The 14,245-nt window shown below is 36.0% G+C and overlaps 4 protein-coding genes across 6 annotated transcripts in view; 3 read left to right on the top strand and 1 right to left on the bottom strand.

The window, feature by feature from the left end:
* LOC107673928 (inorganic pyrophosphatase-like) overlaps nt 1–3,174 on the top strand; it is a 6,023-nt gene extending 2,849 nt beyond the window's left edge. The window contains exons 2-11 of the mRNA XM_016467755.1: nt 230–294; nt 688–741; nt 1,026–1,145; nt 1,471–1,545; nt 1,659–1,785; nt 1,871–1,998; nt 2,084–2,169; nt 2,398–2,473; nt 2,626–2,665; nt 2,855–3,174. Coding sequence (XP_016323241.1) covers nt 230–294; nt 688–741; nt 1,026–1,145; nt 1,471–1,545; nt 1,659–1,785; nt 1,871–1,998; nt 2,084–2,169; nt 2,398–2,473; nt 2,626–2,665; nt 2,855–2,886 — 803 coding nt within the window. The 3' untranslated portion in view covers nt 2,887–3,174. The remainder of the gene's footprint in view (nt 1–229; nt 295–687; nt 742–1,025; nt 1,146–1,470; nt 1,546–1,658; nt 1,786–1,870; nt 1,999–2,083; nt 2,170–2,397; nt 2,474–2,625; nt 2,666–2,854) is intronic.
* Nucleotides 3,175–3,250: 76 nt separating this feature from the next.
* Nucleotides 3,251–6,916, top strand: LOC107673926 (GTP-binding protein SAR1b-like). The gene is made up of 8 exons (XM_016467753.1): nt 3,251–3,504; nt 3,831–3,962; nt 4,666–4,739; nt 4,829–4,948; nt 5,096–5,161; nt 5,354–5,457; nt 5,815–5,946; nt 6,056–6,916. Exons 3-8 carry the CDS (start codon nt 4,682–4,684, stop codon nt 6,170–6,172), a joined length of 597 nt encoding a protein of 198 aa, XP_016323239.1. The 5' UTR covers nt 3,251–3,504; nt 3,831–3,962; nt 4,666–4,681; the 3' UTR covers nt 6,173–6,916.
* Nucleotides 6,917–7,684: 768 nt separating this feature from the next.
* On the top strand, nt 7,685–11,144 carry LOC107673878 (peroxisomal leader peptide-processing protease-like). 2 transcript variants are annotated; one of them, XM_016467685.1, is made up of 5 exons: nt 7,685–8,709; nt 8,809–9,047; nt 9,158–9,288; nt 10,270–10,455; nt 10,757–11,144. In XM_016467685.1, the coding sequence occupies exons 1-5, from the start codon at nt 7,990–7,992 to the stop codon at nt 10,957–10,959; spliced, it is 1,479 nt and encodes a 492-aa protein (XP_016323171.1). In that variant the 5' UTR covers nt 7,685–7,989; the 3' UTR covers nt 10,960–11,144. The 2 variants fall into 2 exon arrangements, with proteins under 2 accessions (XP_016323171.1, XP_016323170.1); XM_016467684.1 differs by having other exon boundaries at nt 7,685–9,047.
* A 1,908-nt stretch (nt 11,145–13,052) lies between these two features.
* LOC107673954 (testican-2-like) overlaps nt 13,053–14,245 on the bottom strand; it is a 39,735-nt gene continuing 38,542 nt past the window's right edge. For both annotated transcript variants that reach the window (XM_016467802.1, XM_016467803.1), the window contains one exon: nt 13,053–13,967. In XM_016467802.1, coding sequence (XP_016323288.1) covers nt 13,822–13,967 — 146 coding nt within the window. In that variant the 3' untranslated portion in view covers nt 13,053–13,821. The remainder of the gene's footprint in view (nt 13,968–14,245) is intronic.

The following is a 14,245-nucleotide window of genomic DNA, read 5'->3' as shown; positions in this document are numbered from 1 at the left end:
AAAAGAAAAAGCAGGGGGGGGGGGGGGATATATCAATTTCAAGATAAACAACGGAGGACATGGTGGCATTGTTTATTTAGTTATTTTTATTTGTGCCTCAATATGGAAATCAGGTGCTCAGCCAGATAACATCATACTGATCAGATAACATCAGTAATATTTGCCTTTGAAATATTTATTTGTACGGATATATGTTATGCAATTCAAACTTTTTTTTTTTTTTAAACAGAGAACTCAGATGGAAAGTACATTTCACCATTCCATGACATACCTATGTATGCAGATGAAGCTCAGGTACATTATGTTAATTTAATATTTTCTAAGTTTTTTTTTTCTCCTAGTCTCAGTGTAGATCCCCCTCCCTTATGGGCCCCCTTTGGCAGTGAATGGCCATTTCACAATCCAGCACAGTGTATATCAGCTCTTTATCGGGTGAAGGGACTTGGTCTGTAAGAGGAGCGATCTTTACCCTTTCAGTAGTGTCATCTTAAATCGTTCAATACTTTGGACTGCTCTGATATCTTACCTGTGTAAAACTTTATGATTAATCATTCTCATCACTTATTCACTTTACATTATTTTTTTTTTAGTAATATGAAGGGTAAATTATTATGGGAATGTCACATTTAGGCTTACTTAAAATGTTCCCTTTTTTATAAAAATAAATAATTTTTATTTTCTCTGTAGAACATTTTCCACATGGTTGTTGAAGTACCACGATGGACAAATGCAAAAATGGAGGTACAGTATGACCGACAGTGCAAAACTACACCACTTGCAGTATAACAGAATAAAACGATAGTAACAGGCTGTTTATTTGCAAGATTATATATTTACATACCTAAAACATGAATGGTTACAGTAGTTACAGAGACCAAGTGATGTTGAAAGTAAGAAGACTTTTAACCTACATTTTGTGGTTGGTTGTGTATTGACATTCAAACAAAATAATGACTCGTCAACCAATTGGTGTCTGCATGAATATTCTGTCATTCTATAAGTCAACATTATGGTTTACTTTTCAGATTGCTACAAAAGACCCACTGAACCCCATTAAGCAAGACGTGAAGAAGGGCAATTTGCGCTATGTGGCCAATGTTTTCCCCCACAAAGGATATATTTGGAATTATGGAGCAATCCCTCAAGTAAGCCTTCAAAATCAACACTGATCACACATTAAACATAGAATAAACTGACTGAAGGTAGAAACGGCTTCAGTTTCTGCAGTCATAGTTAAATGTTTAAATCTTTTGTTTGTTACAACATTAATAATGCACTACTGTTCAAAGGTTTTGTCAGTTTTGTTTCTCCTTTGTTCACCAAGGTTGCATTTATTTGATCAAACATACAGTAGAATATTGTGAAATATTCCAATTAAAATGTTCTTCTATTTTAATATATTAAAAAAAAATAACTTATTCCTGTGATGGCAAATCAGAATTTTTCAGCAGCCATTACTCCAATCTTCAGAGTCGGCACAAAGACAATGACACAGGGTGTTGTGGTGACAATGACCCGATCGATGTCTGTGAAATTGGAAACAAGGTATAGATATCAGTGTTTGTCTTTTGAAATATTCTATGAAATTTATAAAGCAATCTGTCATATGTGCAATTCTATTTGGTTTAGATAAACCCCACAATGCTTGATCTTTGCAGGTTTGCTGTCGTGGAGATATTATCAGAGTGAAAGTTCTGGGTGTTTTAGCAATGATTGATGAAGGTGAAACTGATTGGAAAGTCATTGCAATCAATGTTGATGACCCTGAAGCAAAGGACTTGAACAGTAAGTAACATTCGTTGCTTTTCACTTGACTTCAAATAGAGATGCATATATGTGGTTGTTGCAATTTTTCTGATGTGAAATATAGACATTAGTGACGTGAGGCGACTGAAGCCTGGCTACCTTGAGGCCACAGTTGACTGGTTCAGGAGGTACAAGGTACCTGATGGGAAACCGGAAAACCAGTTTGCATTCAACGGAGAGTTCAAAAACAAGGCATGCTGTTCAGAAAATTGTTGTAAACAGGCTTTAATTTGTGATTGGTCATATTCGTCATATAAATATTCTACATTTATTCCAGGACTTTGCCATTGAGACAATCAAAGCCACCCATGGCTTCTGGAAGGCACTGATCTCACAACAAACCAATGCTGGAGAACTAAACTGGTAAGGGAGTGTTTCTTCAGCGGTCTGCATTTGTTTGATCATTTTGCATAGTATTTTATTTCAGCTCTTACTGTTTGCATTTTCATTTACAGCCACTAGACAACATGTAGAGTTGTAGACATGGTTTACTGCTGAAACACATCAACATAATATAAAATAAAGAGAATTTTCTTTGCTCCCCCCCCTTTTAACATAAGTCATGTTGCTTTTTTCTCTTTTACTGTGCAGCAAGAACACGTGTGTCTCAGAGGGAGACAGTCCATTCTGCTGTTCGGCAGATGAAGCCAAAGCAGTTGTTGATGAAGTAAGAACTTTGTTTTTGCTTTCGATTAATAGGAATTTATTCACTGCTTTATCAATTGTATATACAGTTGTCTAGCATTAATAGTGTTGCCTTATGTCAAGTAAGACTTAACTAGTGTGGTACCTCAAACTAATTTTTCTTTTCATTTTCAGTCATGTCCATGTGGAGAGGCTAGTCCAGTTCCAAGCTCAGGTTTGATTTTGTTTTTGTCTTTTTTTCCCACAGTGAAACATAAGATCTCTTAAAAAGAAAAAAAAAAAAAGAAAAAAAAAAAATATATATATATATATATATATTTATTTATTTTATTATTTTTTTTTTTTTACTGCTGCGTATCCATGATGTGACATGACTTTTATTTTGTTGTACTGTCTTTTTCAGTTGACAAATGGTGCTACTATGCAGAGAACTGAAGAACGTAACACTGTGAATGGACCAGTCTGATCATGTTTCGAATATGTATGTCATTATCTGTCTAGTATAATGGTATTTTATGAAAACGTGGGCACTTAACACCTTATCTGGGGACTGAATCTCACATTAACATTTAGGGGAGCTAACCTATGTCTTGCTAAGTTAAGTTGTATTTGATAATGGTTAAATATTCTGTGTAACAGATACTAAAGTTAGCTAATAGTCTGGACAAACTCAGGTACTGTAAGATTCTGAACAAATGCTTTAATAAAGCTTTTCTCATATGACACTGCTATCAGATACTTGTTTGTTAATACCTTTTGTTCTGTATTAGATTGCCTTTACATATATGAAATATTCTGTCAATTACTCCAACTCATGTTGTTTCAAACCCACATGACTTTCTTTGTTCTGTGCAACAACAGATTATGCTAGCAGCCTCATTTACTTTCATTGCATGTTTTTTTTCCCCATACAGTGAAAGTGAATGGTGACTGGAAATGCCTTTCTTCTTAACATCTATGTTTCATGAAACAATGTCCTACAAGTGTGGAACAAATAATGCTGACAATTTTTTGTTTAACATGTTTTCCTACACTACCAATCAAAAATTTGGGGTCAGTAGGATTTTTTTTTTCTTTTTTAAATTAATACTTACTATATTATTGTGAGTATATTATTATGATTTCTAAAGGATCATGTGACACTGAAGACTGGAATAATGGCTGCTGAAAATTACGCTTTTTATTTGAATAAATTACATTGTGAAATATATTAAAATAGAAGATTTTTTTCACAATATTATTGTTTTACTGTGCTTTTGATTAATGCAGCCTTGGTGAGAATAAAAGACATGTTTCAAAAACATTAAAACATCTTACCGATCCCAAACGTAAGAATGTAAGCGCTGTCAGACCCCACAACTTTTTTTTTTTTTTTTCAGACCCCACAACTATCAATTCTACCATCCTATGCAGCTACGCAGTTCCGGTTAAACGTCAAATTCGGGCTGTTTTTTTTAGCAGCAGGACACAGACCGCACTGACTGGTCTCCAACAGAAGTGGACCCTTCCAGGTATTGACATGAATATTTCCCTATTACAACGCATTGTTTTCTGTGTTATTTACGAATGATGCAACATTACAAATGACGCGACTGAAACAGACATTCTGTAACTGTAACTAATGTTTAATAGAAACAGTTTTTAACACCAAAAGCTTGGTTTTAGGGCTTTATATATAACGTCATACTGAGCTTTTTTTACCTTTACAATACTCTACTTTGCTCATTCAGCCTCAGCATATCTGGTTGTTGTTTTCAATGTGTTTTAAAGCGCCTCCTGTATTGAAGCGTTTCTGGAAAACGCGCGCTAAACATTTGGGCTTTGTATACTGCGATGGTTATCAAACACCGTTATTAATGTATAAACATGCACTTGAAGTTGAACGCGAGTTGCCGTCATTTGAGTGACAGCTATGTCTGTGTGCTAGATCCATGGCTTCAAGTGACAAGGGCTCACAACTCGAAATAGTTTCTTGCTGATGTTGTGTGCGGGATCTTGGTTTATAGCTACGAGGGGGGTTGTGTTTCTTTTAAGTGCACTCTTGGAGACAAAACGTTAAAACTTGGGTCATTTAGTAACGTAGTACCAGCTGTTTTTCACCTGCTTACAGTAGATGTAAAGAGCTTATTCTGGAGTTAGCAGAGCCCATTGAAAAGTCTTGGATCGTGTACGGCATTGGAACAATTCTCTCATTCTGCTGCTATTTTATTTCAGGGAACAGGCTACAAAAATGTCTTTCATATTTGATTGGCTGTACAGAGGATTCAGCAGTGTGTTACAATTATTAGGTAAAGTATCAGCCAGATACTGAAATACTGATGAACGCAAATCATAATGTAACTGATTTTTGTGCTCTCACAATCTTATTTCATTTTAGGACTCTATAAAAAGTCTGGGAAATTAGTTTTTCTCGGATTAGACAATGCCGGAAAAACAACATTGTTGCACATGCTTAAAGATGATCGACTTGGGCAACATGTTCCAACACTTCACCCTAGTAAGTAAAGTGAAACATATTTTACTGTTTTGATATGAGGTGTATACACTTTGAAAAGAACATAATGGCTTATTCTTACAAATTGAATTCTATGTATGTTGGAGCAACCATTGTACACAATGTACCGTATCTTATCCTATCTACTAGCATCTGAAGAACTGACTATTGCCGGAATGACTTTCACAACATTTGACTTGGGTGGTCATGCTCAAGGTAAATATAGCATTTATTAATAAATGGTTAATAAATTTGGAATTAAAATTTCAGAATAAAACAAAAATCACTACTAGATTTAGATTTAAAAAAAAAATTCAATTAGAAACGAAGTTTAGAAACAAATTTTATAACAACCTTGTGCACAATGCAAATTTATTTATCAATCAATTTTCTATTCTCAATTCTCAGCAAGAAGGGTTTGGAGGAATTATCTTCCGGCAATAAATGGGATAGTGTATCTTGTTGACTGTGCTGATCATGAACGCCTACTAGAAGCCAAAATTGAGTTGGATGTAAGTCTACTTTTTTTAATACAATCAAGGGTTTTGTTTATGACAAGATATATATCAATGAATGTTTAACTATGAACACATCCAAACTCTAAAATGATACAAAGTCGTCAGTTGGGCAGTACCCTAAGGTACAAAAGCTAAAAAGTACATCTTTGAATCTTATTTACCCCTAAATATTAGTACATATTAGTACTTTCAAAGTACATAGTGAATGTTTTGTACATTTGTTTGAGAGAGCAGAGGAATATCACCTGCACTGACTTCAGTGCACTAATTTAAATTTCTTCCCAGTCCCACCAATCAAAACACAACCATGTATTTGAGTAATAATGAGGGCACGTTGCTCTTTAATCATAGGCCCTCTTAACTGATGAAACCATCTCCAATGTGCCAATCCTTATTTTGGGGAATAAAATCGACCGTCCAGAAGCAATTAGTGAAGACGTGCTGAGAGGAATGTTTGGTCATTATGGACACACCACAGGAAAGGTAGATCATTGAGGGAATATATTTAAGACATTTTGTGTTGTGCAGTATATGTACTATGTAATACAATGAATAATATTTGGAGCATTACATGTCCTTTTATCTCTCACAGGGGAATGTATCACTGAAAGAACTCAACCTGAGGCCAATGGAAGTCTTTATGTGCAGTGTGTTGAAGAGACAAGGATATGGAGAAGGTTTTCGATGGCTTTCAGAGTATATTGATTAACTTATTCAATGTTTATTCATTCAAAACCCATGTATCTTTATTTATTAATTGATTATTTATTTTATTTGTATTAATTATAAATTATTAATTGATATATGTGTGTTATTTGAGCCTATAAAATCCAGCGTGGTGATAGAGAAGTATCTGAGATATGCATTAATTCAAGCTACAGTAGCAATTACTTATGTAAGTCATGTTTACCTTAGCAGTAGTTTATGCTGTATGCCTTTTCTAAAAGCAGGGATAGAAATAGTTTGCTTTAACAGTTGACTGAGTTGGGTTATTTTAAGAGATGGCATTCAGTTACAAAACACTTTTTTTCAATCCAGTGTCATGGTAATGGTAAACATACCATTGAACATTTGAATCAAGGACTTTTAATCAGGGGAATATCACTTGTGCTGTGAAAATTCTGATGTGAAATCATCAGATGATACAGAATCAGTGTTTTTGTTTTCATGTTACATTACCTCAGTGCCTTAATGTTGGTGCTTTTTTCTAGTTCTGTAGCCTATTTCCCAGTTCAAAAGAAAAACTTCTGAAGTGATTTGGTGTGGATTGCCAATGTATACATGCTTGCTTATCAAAAGTACCTGAGATTTAAAATGAAATGTATATCTAATATTTAAAAGTACAAGTGTTTGATTTGTATGTTGTATTTTGATACTTTTAAGACTGTGCTTATGTAGCACTCAGTGCCAGTGATGTGTCTACATTAGCCTGTTTCAACACTAAACTACCTGTGCAATGAGTACTTTTTGACTGTCATCTGTGACTTATTTGCAGTTATGGCATGAGAGTACATAGGCTTTTTAAATTCATAGAATATGCCTGTGCAATAGAAAAATGTGTCATATTACTAGGCCACTTTTACCCTTGTAAATAGGCTTATGTGAAAGGATTGGGATTTTCAGTGCTGCTTATCTTTTGAAATGGCTAATTGTGTACATACCACTTGTAGCATTTATGCACTGAAGTAAGCAACAAAAATAAAAAAATATTTTGAATTTTCTGTTTATACTTTGATCTCAAAGAAATCATAAAGACATGTACCTATACGAATCGTAGAAAGCTATTTGAATAAACATTTTAAACAAGAAAACAATTGTGACATCCTGTGAAGTCAAAAAAAGGTTATTTGGCAATACTAAATGAATCCTTACCTTTGTGACGTGACCATTAGAATGAACAAGCATGTTGCACAAGAACACAGTACAATGTATAAACGGCGTCCGATTTGTGAACGAAACTTTCTTTGGAGTTGGATCTTTTCAATGAATCCGTTGAACCGGTTAATGTCTATCATTCGTGAACGGAACGACTCGTTCACGAATGATTTGACGCGAGAAACGTCTCTTTCGGACATAACGATCATATTTTTATGTCTGTGATAACGGCGACGTAAAAGAACCACTGAACCGGTTCTATGAAACGAATTGTTCGAAAGAGTCGGACTTCCAATTATAACATGGATAAACGATTCATATACCACGTGATTACTTTTACGCCAATGAAATCATACCAGGAAGCGCTGCAGATGGATCAAATCGGCGATAAATTCATATAGATATTATTAAATTATCTAGCCGGTGAGAGGTATTCGTTGCAACCCTAACTAGTTGTTATTGACAAACTGTGTTTGTTAGCATGGTGTTCTTATTTATAATTTGACCTCCAGCGCCGCGTTGACATTTCTATCTTGAACTCGTTGCAAGATGCGAGAACACTTCTACTATTAGCATAAAAATTGTGACCATTTTGTTGAACCAATTTAATACTGTTATATAGACATATCTCTATATATCTAACGTTTGAAAATGAAGATTGCGGAAGAGGCATGTTGTGTTGTCACAGTGTCCGAGAAGCCGCTCAACCTCACATCTGGATCTCCGAATAAAGAATTGAGCTGTAGTGGAGTGTTTCTGAATTACCAGTCTGGGATTATAGTCTGTAGTGGCATTTTGTTTTCACGCTTTATCAATGATAGACAGTCCATGAAGAAAGACGCGAAAATAATGCATTCTGGAAGTTTCACTAAAGAGCTAAAAGTGTATGTAGATTACATTCACGTTTGCGCCAACCAGTCGTGTGTAACGGACAGACGCAATACGAGCCGTCAAGAGGCTCGTCTGTTAATGATGATCAATTGTGTGGAGTTTCAAGATGCATTTAACAAAATCTTCAAGGGGGCTGATAACTGGGGCTTTTATAGTGGTACTTTGGATACAGAAGTTCTGGAAGACTCCAGATTTTTAAGTTGGTTTGCACTTTTAAAAGTGCCCACTTCATCCACATGCACCTGCAAGGAAACTATTCAATGGGTGAAGAGTGGCAGTCTTGAAAAGGGATGTCATGTCATCGCATGTGGGTCTCCATTCGGTGGTCTCTGTCCAGACCTCTTCATGAACACAATTAGTAAAGGTATAGTTAGTAATCTGGCAGGAGCTGAGAATGCCCTGATCCTGACTGATGCCCGCTGCTTGCCTGGCACCGAAGGAGGCGGTGTGTTTGTTAGCAAAGGAGGCAGATCTTACCTTGTGGGTTTGATCGTTTCACCACTGTGCTGGAAATCAGATGAATGGATTGGGCTGACACTTGTGTGCTCTGTTCACCTGATTCTGAAAAACATGCTACAGGCTGGTGCCATCCAGGAGCCGCTGATAGAAGAGTCATCACAGTTAATCACTGGCTCTCTTCAAGCTCCATTAACTGCAAACCGAAGGACAGGCTCTGAATTTTACACTGGAGTTGCCCTGATTGAGACCGGCCAGCTGTGGGGTTCTGGTGTGCTGCTAAACCAGAATCTGGTTCTGACCTGCAGGCATGTGGTGAATGAAAAATCTGTGCTTACAGTCAGGGTCAACTTTGGAGGAAGGTACTGACATTTTGTTTGTTGATCTTTGTTGAACTTGTTACATGTTATTGGTATTATTGTATTTTTAATCACCATGGGATTTATAATAATATCTAAACTTTCCACCTCAGATTTCATACAGTAAGTGGTAAGGTGCTGTATTCATCAGTACCATCATCTCCCTATGATATCGCTGTGGTGGAGCTTCAGGAGCCCCTCGCAAACTCAGTAAATACACAGTTTACCACATACTTTCACCCAGGTAATGTGCTGCAAACCTGTTGTATTAAAACTCATATTTAGCCATGTTTGTTCTGAGATTTTGGTGTGATTTTTATTTTTTTTTGTGGATGTCTAAAGCCACCAACATAAGACAAATATTTGTTCCTTCCCGTGTGTGTTGGTTTATATGTGTGATAACTTCATATCCAAATATCAGGTGGTTTTGTATCCATGTTGTATTTGGTTGTTGCATACACCAACAATCAACATGATATTTGACACTGTATTTTATATTTAACCCTTTTAAAATACACAACCAAAAATCAACATGATTTTTGACACTATAAGTATATTTCATATTAAACCCCTTTTCTTTACATACAAAATAGAACTTTGGAAGAACTTATTTCTGCCACAAGAAAAAAAAACATGCTTTGGCAAATCATAGATGAGATAATAAACCACAATTATGACACATTAAGTCATGATTATTAGATAAAACATTGAAATTAACAAAAAGTCTAAATTATGAGGTCATAATTATGAAATTATGACAAAATTTATGACACAATTATGACTTGTCATTATCACATGTAAGTCGAAATTATGACAAGTCATAGTTATGATCTCAATTATAACAAACTATAAAGTAAAATGATGACATCATAATTATGACAAAAATTCTAAATTGATAAATTATGGCTTGGCGTTTCAACTTATAATTATGAATTTGTATCTCATAATTTTGACTTTATCTCCTATGACTTACTATCTCATAGTTTTGACGTTTTGTCATAACTATGAATTGCCAAAGCATGATGAACTAAAATTATTTGTGAATCTAAATTCTTTGTTTGTTGACCATACATATAAGATATATATATATATATATATAAAGTCATAATTTAAATGTATTATAAATATAATAATCCATTTCAGTTTATATAACATATCATTTTGTAACTGTGTGTACTTTGTCCCTGTGCAGCACCTGACATTTTCATGTTATGTGTTTGTTTAGGTGAGGATGTGCTTGTTGTGGGTTATGGAGCTTTAGGGAGCAGCTGTGGCCCCTCGATGACCTCAGGGATCTTATCCAGAGTTATTACCCATCAGTCACAGCCTGTGATGCTGCAGACTACATGTGCTGTGCAGTCTGGAGCCAGTGGTGGCGCTGTGGTTCGTTCTGCCACTGGAGAATTGTTAGGTAATATCATTCATACATTTATTTTTAAACAGTTAGGAATTAATTGAAAAAGGTTTTGTTTATCAGCACATCAACCAGTTGTCTGTAGAAATACAGTATTCACTGGAAATTGAAATATACAATACCTAATAATAACCGAAAGGGGGCACCACTTGACCAATTAAGCATATTTTTCTCTCTTACTGTCAGGCATCAAGTGTATTCCAGCCCTTTTCTGCTGATAATGTTTGACTAAATCAGGTTTTCATAGGCAGATTTTTTCTCACATGATTTTTTAAAATCTTATATATTCTAATATTAGGTATCGTGACCAGTAACACAAGAGACTTTGCCGCAAAAGTGACGTATCCCCATCTGAACTTCAGCATCCCAGTGACTGTTCTGGAGCCTCTGCTGAGACGTTTTGCTCAAACTGGAGATGCTGCTGTGTTTAAGGCCTTAGACAGTGCAGAGGATGATGTCAAGAAGATATGGAGACTACAAAGCATTCAGAGCAAGCTTTGATCATTCTCCAAAATAAAACTGAATATGAATTCACATGAATTCCTGTGATTGTTTCCAAACATACAAGATGCTTTAGAATGAATATATAACTACTAAAATTAATCTTTGTGTATTGTAAAGTTGCTGAAGATGCGAAAATGTTATTGAAAAATGATAATATGACATAGCTCTGTACTGACAATAAAATGGTGTATATTTCTGAGCTTCTTATTTGTGGACATTTTAATGTACAATAACTTAACTTGACTGACTGATTTAAAAATCCACAAAAAATCCTGCACCCCTTAAACTGATTAAATATTCTGATACATGCAAGTGAACATAATGACTGGTCAATTTAAGTAAAAAAAAAAAAGTAAAATGATTTATAACCATTTTATGTTAATGCCTAGCAGTTTGCTGCAGTGCATCATTAATAAATGAAATGCATGCCAAAACTAAAACAATGCAGTATTCTAACATTTTTTTCCATCACATTTTTTTAGTTAGAAACCAGGGATGATAAGAAACCAAGGCTGAAAACTGGTTTCTAACTAGGTTGATGTCAAGCATGTTGCTTCACTGGATCACCAATATATGAAATGTGTGCCAATGATGAAACTATGCAGTATTAAAATAGTGTGTTTTCAGAGAATTAGAATTTCATCATGCACATTTTTTCTCTTAATGACAATAAGTGAATATTTGAAAGACGTGTTTACATCATGCCTTCTATTACAGTCTTTTTTTTAACCCTCTGGTTACTCGTTCGTCTTGAGAACCAGCTTTTGTTGGGTATTTTTGGTAGTCATTATAAATTGCACTTGTCAAAAAATGTGTTTAAAAGAGGGTTGAAAAGATTTGTTTTCTCATGTCTCCAGTGTCACATGAAAATTAGCATGTCGCAGAGTCTTGGGAGTAATTAGGAGAACAAAGGAACAGCACTTTCGGGCCCAGTGCCTTTAATCATATTCAGGCAAGAAAGATGACACACTTGGACAAAGAAACATGCAACTAAATGCAAATATACTGCAACTCAGCGATGAAATCCAAGTATTTACAATAATAATGGCATGTACAGTACAATACAATCATACACTAGTCCAAGTGGTATAACATCACTGTTAGCAGACTCCTGTACACTGCTGAGTAAGACATCAGGACATTCACTATTGACTTTTAATGAGCGGGCCATCTTTCCATCACACCAGCAAGGTGTATCGCCTATGATAATCCTCAACTAATTTAAATATCGTCAAGATTCATATTTTGACATTTGGAGGATTCATATTCTTCTGTAGATGCCGCGGTACATTGATGAATGTGTTTACGTTGGGGATGTTACCATATCAAATGCATTTTCTCTTGCCTGTGTGGAGCTTCGAAATCATGACTGAGTGAATTATCATACCAGACCGAGTCTGTAACTCATACATGTTTTACAGCATTTTAACCATAAAAACTGATGCTTTAGATATTTTTTACTGCAAGACTCATGTACTTTACCTTTAGTCGTAGATTTTAAGATTCAGACCTTGAATATAAATCCCTTCAGCACCAGATTTACACCTAGGAACATTACAGCCAACACATCTTTCACTGCAAATGATGGGAAGATCTGATTAGAAGACATCTGCAAAGACAGACTGGTCCCTTTGGGTATATGAGAGAGAATATGTCGGAACGCATTTTTGAAAGCTCATTCCTGCCTCTCCTGTTCATCCATACACTGCCTCGTTATAATAGTTGTGTTGCATCAGAAGTACCGTATTACAGCCAGACCTAGTGGAGTATAAGCAAATTCTATTATGACACACATATGAAACCAGAGCGCACATATCTCAGGATTTATTACTGTCCATTTCAAAGAAAACAATGATTGGGACGTCGGGGTGAGGGAGAAAGCTACTGCATTGAGACGTAATTTATATGAAAATATAATGCTTTGCCATCTCTGGTTTCGGTGCATTATTACACTAAAGACGGGGAAAAAAACAGTGCCTTTAGGACAAGGATCATCTTGTAGAAGTGCAATGTGTATTTCTGGGAAGTAGCCTAAAGTCGGTTGTAGTTTGTGAGCGTGGAGAAATAGTTCTTCAAATACACTGACAAAGGCTACTTTATCTCAAGACATTTACGACTATATCTACTTCAAGGTAGCAAAGAAATGATGCAGAGACTGTTTCAGCCAGAACATAACAGGGTAACAGTCTTAGCTATTTGAGCTAAGCTAAGCTAAGCTAACTTAGCTCTGAGTTTTTTTGACTTTGTGTCTCTTTGTCTTTATAGTAATCTGTGTTTATATACGCTAAATCTTTTGGAGGACATTTTAAACAATTTACATAAACTCTAATAGCAAAAACATTAGCAGCAGTCTCGATTCCTCGAAGAAAGCAGTTGCTGATGGTCGACAGAAGATCTAATGAAACAGGTTAGACCCTGCAGCCTGTCTATCTTTATATACATACTTTAAAAATTTGCTTTAGACATAACAGGTATCATTTTGGCATTTCCGAACGAATAGTGATGATAGTATGTATTTATTAGACTTGCATAAGAATGCATCACATCAAGTGCCTAATTCTGAGCTCGTGTTTGCAGATGCTAGAGACTGATTCAGGAGAAAACTCTTGCACTTACAACAAAAATATGTTTCACAAGTATTCAGAAGCTCAATAATTGAAAGCTCGTTCCCAATACCTTAATCTCACTACAGCGAACACTAATCAAGCCACCCTCCCCCCGAAGTCAATGCTGTTTGGAGTGCAGTATAAAGATGACAGACCCTCCAGAGTCCACCGTTTAATGTCAGAAGATAGAGCTGCCTCTGTAGAAATGGGCCACAGAAAGCTACGTCGGACAAGGCGAGAATCGTGTTTCGTTCTACCAAATGTATCCGCCGTCATCTACCTCCCCCACCTCCCCTTCCTCCTCCTCAGCCTCCTCGCCGTTCTCCTCCGCCTCCTCTTCCTCCTCATCTTCCCATCCGAGCCCGCTGCCAAAATCGCCCGAGTACGTGACCACCTCGTCTGGAAAAGGGAAATTTGTTTATGGTTTAAAACTCGCAAGCGCTTTATGTGTGACAAAGGCTAAATAATACGCGCTCGGCACGGGGACAATAAACAAACAGCAGGTGTGACTTTGACGTTGGGCTTTTTAATCGCTATTTCATGTCCAGTCAGGGAATTTGTTCTTATCACCTGCAGGTCCGTCGCAGCCAGTTGTAATTAATCTTACGGACCTTTATTTCGGCGAGACAACTGCTCTTTTGGAATGGAAATGAACCTGGCCTAATGAATGTAGCACT

This window comes from Sinocyclocheilus anshuiensis, unplaced genomic scaffold (genome assembly GCF_001515605.1).
Source record: "Sinocyclocheilus anshuiensis isolate Anshui unplaced genomic scaffold, SAMN03320099.WGS_v1.1 scaffold292, whole genome shotgun sequence".
Taxonomy (NCBI): domain Eukaryota; kingdom Metazoa; phylum Chordata; class Actinopteri; order Cypriniformes; family Cyprinidae; genus Sinocyclocheilus; species Sinocyclocheilus anshuiensis.
This window is presented reverse-complemented; position numbering and strand designations above follow the sequence as displayed.